The sequence below is a fragment of the Carcharhinus amblyrhynchos genome, chromosome 12, assembly GCF_965287045.1.
Source record: "Carcharhinus amblyrhynchos chromosome 12, sCarAmb.v2.hapA, whole genome shotgun sequence".
Lineage (NCBI taxonomy): Eukaryota > Metazoa > Chordata > Chondrichthyes > Carcharhiniformes > Carcharhinidae > Carcharhinus > Carcharhinus amblyrhynchos.
In genome coordinates this window covers 58,726,363-58,741,946 of record NC_137335.1, presented here as the reverse complement: position 1 = coordinate 58,741,946, position 15,584 = coordinate 58,726,363, and the positions used below count along the sequence as shown (strand labels likewise).

Sequence of the window (15,584 nt, the reverse complement as noted above, 5' to 3'; positions counted from 1 at the left end):
ACTTGGAAATATATTGCTGTTCTTTCACTGTCGTTGCGTCAATATCTTAGAAATCTCACCCTAAAGCACTATGGGTGCACCTACACCTCAAGGACTGTAGAGATTCAAGAAGGCAACTAACCACTGCTTTCTCAAGGGCAACCAGGGACGGACAATAAATGCTGATGTAGACACTGATGCCTATATTCCATAAATTAATTTAAAAAAAGGTTCACGAGAGTGCCCAGGGATGAGTAACTTCAGTTACATGAATTGATTGGAGAAGCTGGGACTTTCTCCTTGGAAGAGAGGCATAAGTAGAGATTGGATAGAGGTGTTCAAAATCATGAAGGATTTAGACAGAGCCGAAAGAAACTGCTTTCGTTGGCACAGATTTAAGGTGATTGGTAAAAGAAGCAATGGTCACATGAGAAAAACATTTTTTATGCAGCAAATGGTTAGGATTGGAATGCACTGCCCAAGAGTGTGGTGAAGGCAGATTCAACTGTGGAGAAATGGACCGAACAGAATAAACTAATAGTGGACAGTTTTGAGGAAGTCATGTTTAAATTCTACAGTGCTCTTGTCAGGGCACACCTTGAATGATCAGCTCTGATAACAGAGAAAGGAAAACATTTAAGTCAGATGACTGATTTATAATGCTTGACGATTCAGTTATGCGGAAATGCTGAACAGGCTTGTGTAAAGATAGAAATAGTAGAAGACTGACTCAAAATGCTCATGGACTGAGTAATGTAAGAAATACTGAACAGGCTTGTGAAGATATATAATACAGTAAATAGGATGGAAAGGTAAATCTGGCACAGTTCTACAGGGTGTGCAGAAAATAGGGACCTGGGTGTGCACGAGCATTGATTCGAAGGCGGCAGGATATACTGAGAGCGTAATCAAAACATATGGGATCTTGCATACAAAAGTTATGCTGAACCTTTGAAAACTGCAGTTAGGCTCCAACTAGAGCATTGTGCCGATATCTGACATGGTGCAGAAAAGATTTAACAGAATAGTTCCAGGGATGGGGGATTTTAGTTATAAGCTTAGGTTGCAGCAGTTGAGGTGATTCTCATTGGAACAAAGAAGGTTGAAGTGAGATTTGATAAAGGTGTACATAATTATGACAGATTTAGATAAGGTAGTCATAGGAAAGCAGATCCCATTTGCTGATGGTATAAGGATGAGAGGACACATATTTAAGGATTTGAGCAAGAGATGCACAATGATGAGAGAAGAGCTAATTTATACAGCGAATGGCAATGATTTGAAACCTGCAGTCTACAAAGGTGGTGGAGGCAGGGACAATGAATGATTTCAAAAGAAATTTGGATGAGGACTTGAGGGAAACAAAATTGCAGGACAACAGGAATAGAACTTGGGGGAATGGAAATGAATGGATTGCACTACAAAAAGTCGGCATGGACTTGATGGACTGAGTGGCTTTCTTCTGTGCTGCAATGATTAAAACTTCTCAAAATCAATTTATCATGTTTATAGCACCTTACAAAGTACTTAATTGGCACTGAAAAGCTGTATCATAAAAATATTAATTAATTTCTCCCTCAACAGTTTTTCACAGCTGTTATGATCATAGTTTGTCTGCATCTAATGGTAAATATACTTCTAAGGGATTAAAATACAAATCACAGGGGTCTACATGTATTTAGCCAAACAACGTGGAATGTATGTTCAACATTACATGTGATAATTTGATTGTAAATGTAATCATCTTCTTAACTGAAAGTTAGTTCAACATTTTGTAGGGCAAGGTTAAAATTGGATATTCTTGTAGCTTTTTACGTTTCTTTCAACATGAATGGTTTGCAATCTGAAAGCATAAAAAAGTTCAACACAGGAAGACATTTTCCTATACTTGCTCTAATCTAAGTGTTATATTTGCATTCCTGAGTCAATTGGATAAAAATGTGTGTAGATTTTTTGGAACGATAGTCCTATAAGCAAAGTTAAAGGATAATTAGAAGTGCATTGTCTGAAAGTCTATGTATTTAAAGAGCCAACTTTGTGAGAGATCAATAATTGTCCATATTTCTCATTAATTCCACTTCATATTAAACATTTTAGTACTCACTCACAGTGCATTTTCCTTGTCTGCTGTATTTTCTGCCATTTTCAGCTACTGTGTAGATGTAAATAAAATTGTCATGGGACCCCACTGCCAAGTAATTACCATCTGTAAATGAAATAAGAAGCATTCAACTATACATACATTAGTAAATTATAACCACACATTTTCAGCACAACAAGCTCCGAGGGAATATACAAGACAGACGAGCTGCTGCTGAATATTATACTACAACTGGTTTGCAGAAGTTTGAATAACATAATAAGCAATTTACTGAAATGATTAAATTCATTTTCCCTCTATATATTCACATGCTTCTCATCTATTGTGGGTTGCACAGATAAAGATTGTGTGTAAATTACTGAATGAGCAAAACTGGCTATGGTAAATTTTCCAATCCCATTTCCAGTCTAGTAGAAAAATGATGCATGGAAAAACTGGCAATTTTTCCAATTACAATGGCAAAACTATGAAATTGCAAGAAACTTCATTAAGAAGCCTGAAGTGACAAGAGTAGTTATGCTTTTAACACTGCTGGGGAGGGATTACCACAAAGTGTCTACCACTCTAAATATAACAGGTGAGTAACGAAAAACATGACAGATTTTGAAACTGTTGAATGAACTTTTTGAACCCTGAGTGTATGTTACATATGAACGATGTGTATTCAACACTGGGATTACTATTTAAAGGGCGAAAAGCTGCAGCATGCTATGGTGCAGAGGGACCTGGGGGTCCTTGTGCATGAGTCGCAAAAACCCAGTCTGCAGGTGCAGCAGGTGATCAAGAAGGCAAATGGAATGCTGGCCTTTATAGCGAGGGGGATAGAATGTAAAAGCAGGGAGGTCTTGCTGCAACTCTACAGGGCACTGGTGAGGCCGCAGCTGGAGTATTGTGTGCAGTTTTGGTTTCTGCACTTGCGCAAGGATATTTTGGCCTTGGAGGGAGTGCAGAGGAGGTTCACTAAGCTGATACCAGAGATGAGGGGGTTGGACTACGAAGAGAGACTAAATAGACTGGGTCTGTACTCAATGGCGTTTAGAAGGATGAGGGGGGGGATCTTATAGAGATGTGTAAGATAATGAAAGGGATGGATAGGGTAGAGGTAGAGAGATTCGTCCCGCACAGAAAGGATAGCGGGACTAGAGGGCACAGCCTTGGGGGGGGGGGGGGGGGGGGAATGCGGTTTAGATCAGAGTTGAGGAGCAACTTCTTCACTCAAAGGGTGGTGAATCTCTGGAATTCTCTGCCCGTCGAAGTGGTGGAGGCTACCTCGCTAAATATATTTAAGTCACAAGTAGATAGGTTTTTGACAGACAAGGGAATTAAGGGTTATGGGGAGAAAGCAGGAAAGTGGAACTGAGCCACTTCAGATCAGCCATGATCTTATTGAATGGCGGGGCAGGCTCGAAGGATTAGATGGCCTACTCCTGCTCCTATTTCTTATGTTCTTATGTTCTAACACTAAAATTCAGGGTAAAAGCAAAATCACTAGGCAGTATATCATGGCAGTAATGCAGCTAGCAGAACCACGAGAATTTGAACAGTTAAAAGATGATCTAATTAAAGATAGATTGGTCCTTGGCATGAAAGACTCCTCAGTGAAAGCAAGTCTGCTGAAAGATGAGAAGTTAACACTAAAGAAAGCAATTGACATTGTGAAACAAAAGCTAGAACACATGTAAGGCAGAGCAGACCAGTAGATACATTATGCTGAAAGACAGTCCAAGGCAAAAGAGCTGAGCAATCAAAGACAATGGGCAGGATAAAAATACTGCAGAGGACAGCCTGCATACGAAAAGTGTGGGGAAAACAGTGTTTTAACTGCAAAAAGCAAAATCATTTCACAAACAAATGCTCGGCCAGAAAAAAATAAAACAAATTGATACACATGGTCACTAAAGAGATTTTAGCAGACAAGATAAAAAACTATACATGATACAACAGGTTGGTTTAGTCAAATTTATAGGTGACAAATGGTTCGTAGCTGCTACAATGATGATCACAGAAGGAGAGCATCAAATGAACAAGAAGTGTCAGATATACACAGGTGCATCATGCACCATCTTGACTTTCACAGATCTGAGAGATGTGGCTCAACCTGGTGATCTGAAAATGAAACCTTCAAAAATAAGATTGAAGTTATATGATGGCACAATACTGAGAGGATATATTAGTTTGACAGTCCAACTCAATGGCAAGAAGCAAGATCTTGAGTCTCAGATGGAGTGTAACAGTCACTCTTAAATCTAAAGCTTGGGCTGGTCACCCTCAAGATGCCCTTTAAATAGTAATCCCAGTGTTGAATACACATCGTTCATATGTAACATACACTCAGGGTTCAAAAAGTTCATTCAACGGTTTCAAAATCTGTCATGTTTTTCGTTACTCAACTGTTGTATTTAGAGTGGTAGACACTTTGTGGTAGTCCCTCCCCAGACAAATGACTACAGAGGAAGGGCAACAAAAGACTCCAGTATGAGGAAGACAGGAGACCCCAGAGGGAGAGATACTCAAGTAAACCATAAGATGGTTGCCAACCACATCAATTCAAGGAAATGAACGAACCAAAGTTAAAGTTTCACGGGAAAGCATTCACATTACAACTGAACTGGAAGAGTTGAAGGGCAAAATTCCAATCGAGTCCATACCAGTGAAAATGCATGATAAACTCAAGTCTTCAAAGAACCAAACTGTGAGGGCTCTGAACAAACAAATTTCAAGGATCAACACAAAGGTACCAGGAGGGAAGAATGACCCACAATTCCACAGATGCAACTCAAAGCAGGATTTGAAAAATCTCAACCAGACATACAGGCAAAACTGCAGGAATAGGTGTTCAGTTAGCAAAGCTGCTCCTTCACAACAATCAGGCAGTCAGGTAGAAGGAACTTCACCGGCCTGAGTACAGAACTACCATCAAACCCAGAGATCCACAAGTCCCCAGCAAATGCAATGGAAATGCAGCGATCACCAAGGCAGTAAGGATCATGAGACCAACACTCTCTGGACAAAGAACATCATTCAGATATACAGCCAATACACATGGACAATTTAAAGACCGTGTGCACAATGCATACGTGGAACTTTCTAGTAAAGCAAACAGTTGTCAAGATATAAAACAGAGGGTGTATACTGGGTAACAGGATCATGTTACCTATATTGAAAATATGTACTGAAAATGTCTGCTGATGCCAGTTTACTCATGAAAATTTGCTAGAAATCTATGATACAAACCATTATACATTATAATCCAATAGTAAGTATAGAAGTATTCCTGGTTCCAAAATATCAAAGCAGGTAACTCATGTTTTGCTCTGCTTATTTAAAGAGTTACTTTTGAAATAAAAATTTTCTGGACTGAACTCTCCATCTCACTGCCGTCTAGTATTAATGCTGTGCGCACCTCTATAACAGGCTATTAGGAAAATCAGTCAGAAAGGCAAATATGCCGTGTAAATTGGTCACAACTATATAAAGGAATAGTTACCATTTAAAGTAAAATCTAGCCTATTTCATTTGTTTATATTTTCACTCCTATTCTGGATTCCTTCCATATTAGCACATAATCAGGGAGTGCAAGATAAATTTGGTTTGGTGATGCTGCCGCCTTTGCAAGAACAGACATTTTGTGATAAGATTAGGGTGTGTCTGATACTGCCAATTTTACTTTCTTCTTGAGAAGCAATACTTTGTTCCAGAATTATATACCTGCCTAAACCTGGTCAAATGCTCAACTGAGAAAGGCAAGCGCTTATATCAGTCAAAGCTACAATTTGCACCTTTGGTTCCCTCTGATTAGAAGTGAGTTTATCAGAGCCAATCAGCCCTGATCATCAGTGAGTGCTCAAAAGAACAGGAAAATATTTGGGAACTTTTCATCACCAAACAAACTACACTCATCACTTTTGTTCATGATTGCAACATAGCATTTTGAATGTTTTATAGTACATTGATTGGAACAAAGATAAGGCAACTTCAATTACCTGGAGAATACCGCATCACTGACAGCTGTTCGTTTCCATCCGTGTGTATTGAAACCAAATCTTTTGTTTCAGCATCTAAAACAAACCACCTGTTATACAAGAAGAATATTAATAAATCAAATTCATTGCCACTTAAACATTTATACTGTCATTTGCATCAATAAATATTATTCTTTCTCGGAAACATCTTCCTTAGTCTATTAGTCATTTTAAGTTTTACCTTTAATCAGATCATTCATTCTGATTAGCACTTTTGCATACTTAGCTGCGCAATGTCAACATTCTACTTGAATTACACAGGGCTGAGCCTGAAAGTGAAGAGAAATGCCTGCCCTTTTGTCATTAATTGTGAAAGAAAGTTTAATTTATACATACAGATTGCGCTACTTGAGTGTCAGCCAAAGAATCTAATGTTGAGGTGTATTGCTTTAAATTTCTCAGAAAGGACAAGTTGTGTGAAGGCATACTTTTGACAATCACTCCTTTCCCACTGATTATATTCCAAAGTTCTCCATCAGTTTGACAGATTTCAATGCTTTTCTTGGCCATGACTATGAAACTTTCAACATTTAATGAAATACTATAGAGGAAACAATAAAAACAGTGTCTGAAAATTGGATGCCTGGAAACATTTCCCAATAGTTCAGTGGATATTAATTTCTGATTCACCCCCAACTGCCAAATGCAATTATTAGAATAAGAGTAAATTAAAATCATGGATGAAGTCTATAAAATGTAGATTGCCATAAGTTAAAATAAGTTTTTAAAAAGCCAAACTAAAATGATTTTAAAAAGACTGAGTCACCTTTAATAGTGCAGTTACAAGAATACTTTTGCATCTTGGTAAGCAATTTCAGTTTAACAATATAAAACAAACCTAACAAGGCCAAAGGCAAATCCCAACTTGAATGGCTAGAAACTATATAAAAGATCCCAGTGGAGGGATCCTAGTGGAGGTGGGTTTGATATTACATCAAGCACGTTCCCAATCAAATCAAGTTTAAAAAAAAAACAGAAAATGCTGGAAACACTCAGCTGGGCCAACAGCATCTGTGGAGAGAGAAACAGAGTTAATAGCACAAGGCCCTTCTACTCTTTCACAGACATTCTCTTTTTTTCTCTTCCTTCCCCCTTTCACTTGCTTAAAACCTATCACATTTCTAACTTTTCCCTGATTTGATGAAAGGACATGAGCTGAAATGTTAATTCTGTTTCTCTTCTCTCCATAAATGCTGTTAGACTTGCTGAGTATTTTCACTACTTTTGGCTTGTATTTCAGATTTGCAGCATGTGTAGTATTTTGCCAGGGTTTTGATAGTGTATTTCGCCAGGGTTTTGATAGTGTATTTCATTAACTTACAAAATTGTTCACAGAAATGATTTGGTAAAGTAGGCACTCTCACTCACATCTTTCCCCTTGTCAAGGAGATTTAAATGAGAGTCAGTAGATGGCACAGTGGTTAGCACTGCTACCTCAGCTTCAGGGACCTGGGTTTGATTCTGGCCTTGGGTGACTGTCTGTGTGGAGTTTGCACAGTATCTCCGTGACTGCGTTGGTTTCCTCCAGGTGCTCTGGTTTCCTCCCACAGTCCAAAGATGTGCAAGGGTGGTGGGCCTGGATCAGATGTTCTTTTGGGGACTTGATGCATGGGGAATGGCCTCCATCTGCACTGTAGGAATTTTAAGTACTACGTAGCTGGAAACTCACGCAACAACTTATATTTATATAGTACCTTTAATGCTTCACCATTCAATATGACCACTGCAGATCTTTCATCTGATTTCCACTTTCTTGCCCAATCCCCAAGAGTCTAAAGATCTATCTATCTCTGCATTTTATATTTATTTTAAATCATATGCCATGGTGGAGTATCCACAGACCTCTGGGGTGGGAAACTTCAAAGATTCACAAATAAAACAATTCTTCCTCATCTCACACTGAAGAAACTGACCCCTTATCCTAAGACTGTGACCCCTAGTTCTAGACTGTCCAACAAGGGAAAACCAACCTCACAGGATCTACCTTGCCAAGTCCCCTCAGAATCTTACAAGATAGAATGAGATCACTTCATTCCCTGAAACTCTAGACAGTATAAGCCAATTCTATTCAATCTCTCATTATAGAACAATCCTCCCATCCCAGGAATCAATCTAATGATTCTCCATTGCATCACCTGTAGTAAAAACACATTCTCCTGCAGGCAAGGAGACTTAAAATTATGCACAGTACTCTTGATGGAGTCACGCCAAGACCCTGTGCAACTGTAGCAAGATTTCCTTTTTCTTCTACTCCAACCCCTTTGTAATAAAGAACAATGTACCATTTGCCTTCCACATTGCTTGCTGTACTGTCATTTTAACTTTGCTTTCTTGTAAGACATCCAAATCTTTAAATATCAACATTTAAAAATCTCTCTCAACTTAAAAAAAATTGTTTTTCTATTCTGTTGAAGTGAATTACCTCACATTTCCCCAAATTTGATACGTTATTTTAGTTCACTCACTTAATCTGTTAATATCCTTTTGCTGCTTTTTTGTATCCACCTTATCATTTCCAATAGCTTTGTATCTTTAGCAAACTTGAATATATTAATCTTGGCACTTTCAAATAGGGCATTAATGTAAATTGCAAATAGTTCAGTTCTCAGCACCCAATGAGCCCTTATCCCGTGCAATAATCTTTTACATGGCGCCTTGTTGAATAGCTTTTGGAAATCCAAACAGACTAACATTCACTGGTTCTCCTTTATTTGTTGTTAGTTACAGTCTAAAAAATCTCTATAAAACTTGATAGTTACAATTTTCCTTTCACCAAACTATTTTGACTCTGCCTAAACATATTGAGTGGTTTGTTCATTCCTCAAAAATAAAGTCCAGCATTTTTTCATGACTGATATCGTGTCTGATAACAGACTGATAACAGGCTTGTAATACCCTCCTTTTTTGAGGAGTGATGTTACATTTGCCATCCCCCAATCTACTAGGACCGTTCTAGGATGCGCTGAATTTTGGAAGAACCAAAACCAGAACCAATACGTCCACCGTTGTTGCAGCTTTTTGCCTTCCATTGTGAAAATAGATACAAGTATATTTTTATAAACATCTTTCCATTTCCTTGTTCCTGATTACAATTTCTCTGATCTTTGCCTCTAAAGGGGTCAGTGTTTACTTTTGCTACTCTCTTCCTTTTTACATGTTTGTTAAAACTTTTACATTTACGTTTCTTGCTGGTTTATTCTTATTTCCTATTTTTGGTCCTCTTTTATCAATTACCAGGTCATCTTTTGCTGTTTCTACAATTTTCCCAACCCTTAGGCTTGCTCCTATTTTTCACGGTATTATAAACCTCTTTTTTAATGTAATATCATTCATAACTTCTTTTACACATATTAATTTTCCTATTATTCATTCCTTGCAACTTCCTCTAGTGTGGAAGGAATTGGTTTGGCAAACAATACTAGTTTTAGACAAACACTGGAGCTTTTTTAAGGAAAAGTATATAACTATTGATGAGAACCACAATAAAGCTTTCTGTTGCTCAAAAAGTTTAGTACACAATGACCGTTCAATTTTTCTTTCTCAATCTTTTCCATCTGCCCTTACTTGGAAATCTTTTAAAATTGTTTGCAAACAGTCAAAATATAGCATTATGTGCAAGGGCAGTATGATGGCGCAGTGGTTAGCGCTGCTGCCACACAGCACCAGGGGCCAATTCCAGTTTCAGGTCACTGATTGAATGGAGTTTGCACTTTCTCTGTGTCTGCGTGGGTTCCCTCCCACAGTCCAAAGATGTGCGGGCTAGGTTGATTGGCCACACTAAATTGACCCTAGTGTCGAGGGGTTAGCAACGTAAATATGTGGGATTACGGGAATAGGGCCTGGATGGAATTGTGGTTGATTCGGACTCGATGGGCCAAATGGCCTCCTTTTGCAATGTAGGGATTCTATGATTCTATGACCCAGGTTCGATTTCTGGATTTGGTGACTGTGCAAATTCTGCACTTTCTCCCCCATGTCTGACCAGATTTCCTCCAGGTGCTCTGGTTTTCTTCCACAGTCCAAGAGATATGCTGGTTAGGTGCACTGGCCATGCTAAATTCTCCCTCAGTGGACCCGAACAGGTGCTGGAGTGTGGCGACTAGGGGATTTTCACAGTAACTTAGTTGCAATGTTAATGAAAGCCTACTATTAATTTTTTACAAGTGATTGAGACCACAAACCTCCAGCAAAACATCAGTTATATTAGAAATGTCTTTCCTCAGGCTCACTTTAGAATATATCTTGCCCCAGTTTTCTGACCCTTCCAGGCATGTGACGGCCTGAATTAATGGATCTTTACTTAAATACATTCCAGACCCGAGTAAGTTTAAATACGCATGAACTATTTTCCCCATGGTATTCCAAACTCGATGCAGTAGTAAGTCATACTGAGTACTGTATGACACACTCTGAGAAGAAATGAAACATTTATATAAAGTTCTACTTGTAGACCTCCAACTATCACAGCAAAACGTGTTTTGAATGATGCACTCTTTCTTTTCACTACTAACTAAATTAAGATATCACAACATTAAGTTTTTTTTAAGCTGAGATTTAATACTTCAACAGATTTTACCCATCTTTAAATTCTCAATACCAATACAATAACCAGGGAGTTATTTTACACTGCACTGAAATAATAATGAAATTCAGGATATGACCAGCCCTTGTCAGCATTTCTCTACCCTGCCCAGACCCACAAACTGAATCATTCATCATTATATGGATATTCTTTAATCTGTATTGTCAGAATCACAAATGCCAAACCACATAAAATTCATAGAGCTGCACTACCCAGCATTTGAAGTTCTCTGTGGCTTCCTGACTGCGAGACAAAAAAAACTAGTTATGATTTCTCATGTGTCACAATTTATTACATGCAAAATGATCCAAAGCAGTTTTTTTCTCTGTGAAAAGATTTACACTTTCTTCCTATTCTCTTTGAAAGCCTTAAAACAAGTCAATGATCTGAGTACAGATAGTAACTTCCCTGAGTTCATGAAAGCTTTCAGAAGTCACACCAATTAAAAACTGCCATCTTTTTTTCAGTTGCAACATTTTGTAAGGGTACTGGTTTTCACTTTAATCTTACATTCAATCATTATGCCTTTTATTGCTGCTGTCAAGAGGAAATGTAATGAAATAGAAAACCTACTACCGCTCACTATATCATAAATAGATTAGACTGTAGATTGGTTGCATTGCACAACAACAGTCTGAGCAAGCTACTCACACACAGAATAATTGCCCAGGGAGGGTAACAAAAGTATTTCAGTTGAAACAGCAACTTTACCTTTCTGCTTGGAAAATTGCTGCAGGTCATAAACAAAACAATTTTGCTCCAGGAACACTAAAGTATCTTAATTGTAGTCTATATAATTCATATCAGTAACATGACCAATGCAGAGTTCACACTCTAACTAATTAACTACTGTCAACAATCTGATCTATTATGTTAATAAATTTATTCAGTTTTATCTTTTTTTTCCATTTTTAATGAAACAGTGCTAGCACAGACATGTGTATAAAGGTTTCAGTTGCAAAATATCTGAGTTCAGTGTTAACAGTGGAGTTTATAACTATCTGTTCTAGTGAGACACGTACACACGCACACACACACACACAATCAGATTTACCTGCCCGAATGTGTTCCTATAGCAACAACCACACCACTGGGATGGAATTCAGCACAATGGCCTGGTTCCTAAAGAAAGACCAAAGAAATTATTATATCTTTGTTCATAATTTTAATGCATTCTCTCAAATCTTTAAGTTTCCTAGCTATAGCACCTGGATTCTGTACCAAATAGGCCAGAGTTGCAATCAAATTTCGAAACCAGGAAAGTTGATGCTGGTTCAAATCTAGGAGAACAGGTCACATGACCTCTTCACTTAATCATAAATTAAAGACACAGGCCACTGAGGGATCTACTATGTGGGGTCAACCTCCGCAGGACCAGAAGATCCAGCCAGTGGCAAGGGACTGCAAATCCCACCCACAGTCTCAAAACATAATCTTATAAACCTCATAATTGTAAAAATGTTTTATCTAGAAGCTTATACCTTCCATTTGTACAGCAAAAAAAAATCCTGAAATGCAATATGGTTACAATCAATCTGACCAATAATTGCTGCTTTTGAGCCACCACCAAAAATCATTTCTTGCATAAATCCATGTTAAAAACCAATGCCCATAATAGCTGGGTAACGTCCAGTGCTTGGACTGCTCTTTCCGACATTGTACGCTGACATCTCGTTAAAACTGATCCCACTGTTTGGGCTCATAATTTCTCATTTAATTCCCATTATTGGTATGTCAATATAACAAACTTGTTTTTCTCGGAAGAGTTGAATGCCACTTCATACAAAGGCAACCCAACAGACTTACAACAACCCATAATTAAAATAATCCCATAATAATAAATCAAAAGACAATGTATGGCATTGTTTGTTCCAATATTGTTTCATCATAACTGTTAGTCAGACCCATTCACATTGGGGAATTAGTACTAAAAGACTTTTGTAAGGTTCAGATTTTGCAGAAAAAATTATCCCTCCCCGTGACATTGGATCTGTAATTAGCTTATAAAAATTGATACGCACAATCTCACATTTTTACAAAATTGAGAATGCAGAAAATAATTACATCCAAGATTTTGTTCCACTCAAGCGTGTGGTCCACAGAATTCCACAAGCAAACTTGTCGATCTTGGGCACAAGTCAAGAAAAGGTCCTTGAAAGGATGTGTCGCGAGACCCCAAAGTTCATCTGTGTGACCCTGCCACAATTCAAGCAGAGAGCATTAGAATCAATATCTGATCTAGTCAGAATTTTATATGTTTCCCTGTTACAGCTTTAATTTTTAAAAATAATATGCAAGACACAAAATAGAAGAGGTCCCTTTAGCTTCTGCAGTGAACAATGTAGATTTATTCACTACATCAAATTATTTCCAATTCAGAGAACCAAATGAGTTTTGTTATTTGCATTTATCATGTTGCGCATATTGCAGCTAAAATATATTGTGCAATATGAAAAAATTAGGACAAAAAAGTAAACTACTATAATTAATGGTGGAATCTGTAATTTTTTAAAAATAGTTTCAATTGTTAAAATCTTTATTTTGGACATTAAAAATCAAGATGATGAGGAAAAATGCAGAATTTATTTTTCAAAAACCTTGTGAATGATTTGATTAGTTCATCAAGAAACACTGAAATATTAGCTAAGGTCTTATCAAAAGCAACATGTTCACATCTGAGTTTTCTATACTAAAACACACAAAGTAAGCAAGAGCATTGTGTATAAGTAGTGCATGTCATAAAATACTTAATAACTGATCAATAACTTAAAGTAAAAATTTTTGAAATAAAACTAAGTACATTTTAATGGAACTGAACCCAGTTCTAGTGAACCTAATTTGCAATAACAATTAAAACGTGCAAAATGGCATAAAACTTCTATGGTAGGCTCAAAAGTTTGAACCATCTGCATTTTTATTCAGAACATTGTGAGAAAAATCTCTCTCTCACACTCAAGCTTGTCCTACAAAAAACACCACCTCCATAGCAAAATAACACCTTGTTATTTAAATGAAACTTCACTCACCTGTACTTCTATCTGGAAGCCATCATTGAATGTTCCTCTTAAAATGAAATTGCGCGATGTGCCAATCAGAAACTGGTCCCCCTTCCCCTCTGCTACCGCTCGAATGGCTCCAAACTGATCAGGAACCTAGACCAACAATATAAAATTAGACACTGAACTGCACTTAATACACACACTGTGGCACCACTCCAGTAACATATTGAACTATGTATACATTAAACAAATTCTTAAACCATTGAAGAAGTGATATACCCTCCATTTCAGCTAAATAGGTGATTGAAACACATACACTAATATATAATTTCATTCAGAAGTGATATTAGAATCGTAAATATGTTCTTTCAAATCACCTTAGTCAGAAATGCTCTTTAAATCTAAATTCAGATTATTATAGCTGAAAGCACATTCTAAAGAGATCATTTTTAAGGCCTTTCTAGCACATTACTAGCCAAAGTGTCAAGTTATGACATAGCAGGATGGTGGCTCTCTTCAAGATTTCCTGTATAAACAGTTCCCCTTCTTAGCCAGATGCAAGTTTGAAGAACGCATCTCCTGACAAAAAATCAGAATTGACCCACATCTTTCGCAAGCATAGTGCTGGACTGAGCATTCAGGAAACAACTCAGTTGCACAACCAATTACTTGGGAATAGTGTACATCTAGGAAATGATGATGATCAGGTTGCAAATAATTCTTAAAGATGCATGAACAGCAGGCAAGCTGTACACACCAAAGTCATAGAAAGACAAATGAAATAAAGAAGCAAGAAATCTGTTTCCTAATAGTTTATTGAGTGTGGAATGATGCCCTGCTCTTTTTTGATAGCACTCTGGGATCTTAGCCATCCACATCAAAGGAAGACTGTGCTTTTGTTATACTTCCTTAGTGATGAATTGGGAATGTTGACCTAGATTACGTGCCTACATCTATGTACGTTATGAGTCTGCATGGTGGGTTTACTGATCATCCCAAGTTGCTTTGAGAAGATGGTGTTGGGCCTACTCAATGAACTCTGCAATTGTCCTGGCAATGATGCTCCAAAGTAGTGTTTTCTAGAGAAAGCCCAAAATATTGATGATGGAAAATGGTGACAATATATCTATGCTAGGAAGCCTTAATACTTGGGCACTGTGATGCTCCCAGAATATTGACGCTCTTGCTTGCAGTAGTGGAGACTGCAGAGCTGGGAGGTGCTGTCGAAGTACATTTGGTATCACTCTAAGAGAAAGAGAGTCCAGGAGAAAACATTTTCCTGCTGAAAGTTAAGTAATGATTGAAGTTTTCAAAGCATTGTATTCTCAACAGATTGCATTTTCTGGCCCTGCGCAGTGTGTTTTCCAATGGCTGAGGTGGCTTACAACTGATGGGATCTTCTGATCCCCAACGTCTATGACGTTTTGTGTGGCTCGCACACCCTGCCACTGAGGAAGCTCATATGGGATCATCTTTGGCGGGACCAGAACTTCCCGCTGGTGGGAAGAGCCATAAAATCCCGCCCTGAGTCTTTCCTTTATTCAACAGGTTACTTTTCAGACTTACCTGTTCATAGTGCCTGAAGCTAGCTGAAAATTCACTTACGAAAAGGAGAGCTTGTTCGGGAACAAACATTTCAGTGTACTTAATATTTTTTTAAAAACTGAAAATGACTAAATGCTTTTACAATCTTATTAGACTGCAGCACAGATTTACCTCAATTTCCCTTTCTGCAACGAGGTCATGATCCCACAGGATGATTTTACGATCCTTTCCACCCCCTGTAAGCAGCATTCCATTTCTCATTTGGCAGAGGGTAAATACACTGCCATCGTGTGCTTTAATTTGTTTGCTGATCTGATAGACTCCTAAATAATGAACAGAACCAAATGCAAGTGACA

General features: G+C 37.8%; 1 protein-coding gene across 3 annotated transcripts in view; it reads right to left on the bottom strand.

Annotated features, from left to right (window-relative positions):
• eml4 (EMAP like 4) overlaps positions 1 to 15,584 on the bottom strand; it is a 264,862-nt gene that overhangs the window by 35,573 nt on the left and 213,705 nt on the right. For all 3 annotated transcript variants that reach the window (XM_080200602.1, XM_080200601.1, XM_080200603.1), the window contains 6 exons: positions 15,400 to 15,551; positions 13,711 to 13,836; positions 12,749 to 12,880; positions 11,739 to 11,806; positions 6,064 to 6,152; positions 2,088 to 2,185 (listed from right to left, as the gene is read on the bottom strand). In XM_080200602.1, the coding sequence (XP_080056728.1) occupies positions 2,088 to 2,185; positions 6,064 to 6,152; positions 11,739 to 11,806; positions 12,749 to 12,880; positions 13,711 to 13,836; positions 15,400 to 15,551 (665 nt within the window). The remainder of the gene's footprint in view (positions 1 to 2,087; positions 2,186 to 6,063; positions 6,153 to 11,738; positions 11,807 to 12,748; positions 12,881 to 13,710; positions 13,837 to 15,399; positions 15,552 to 15,584) is intronic.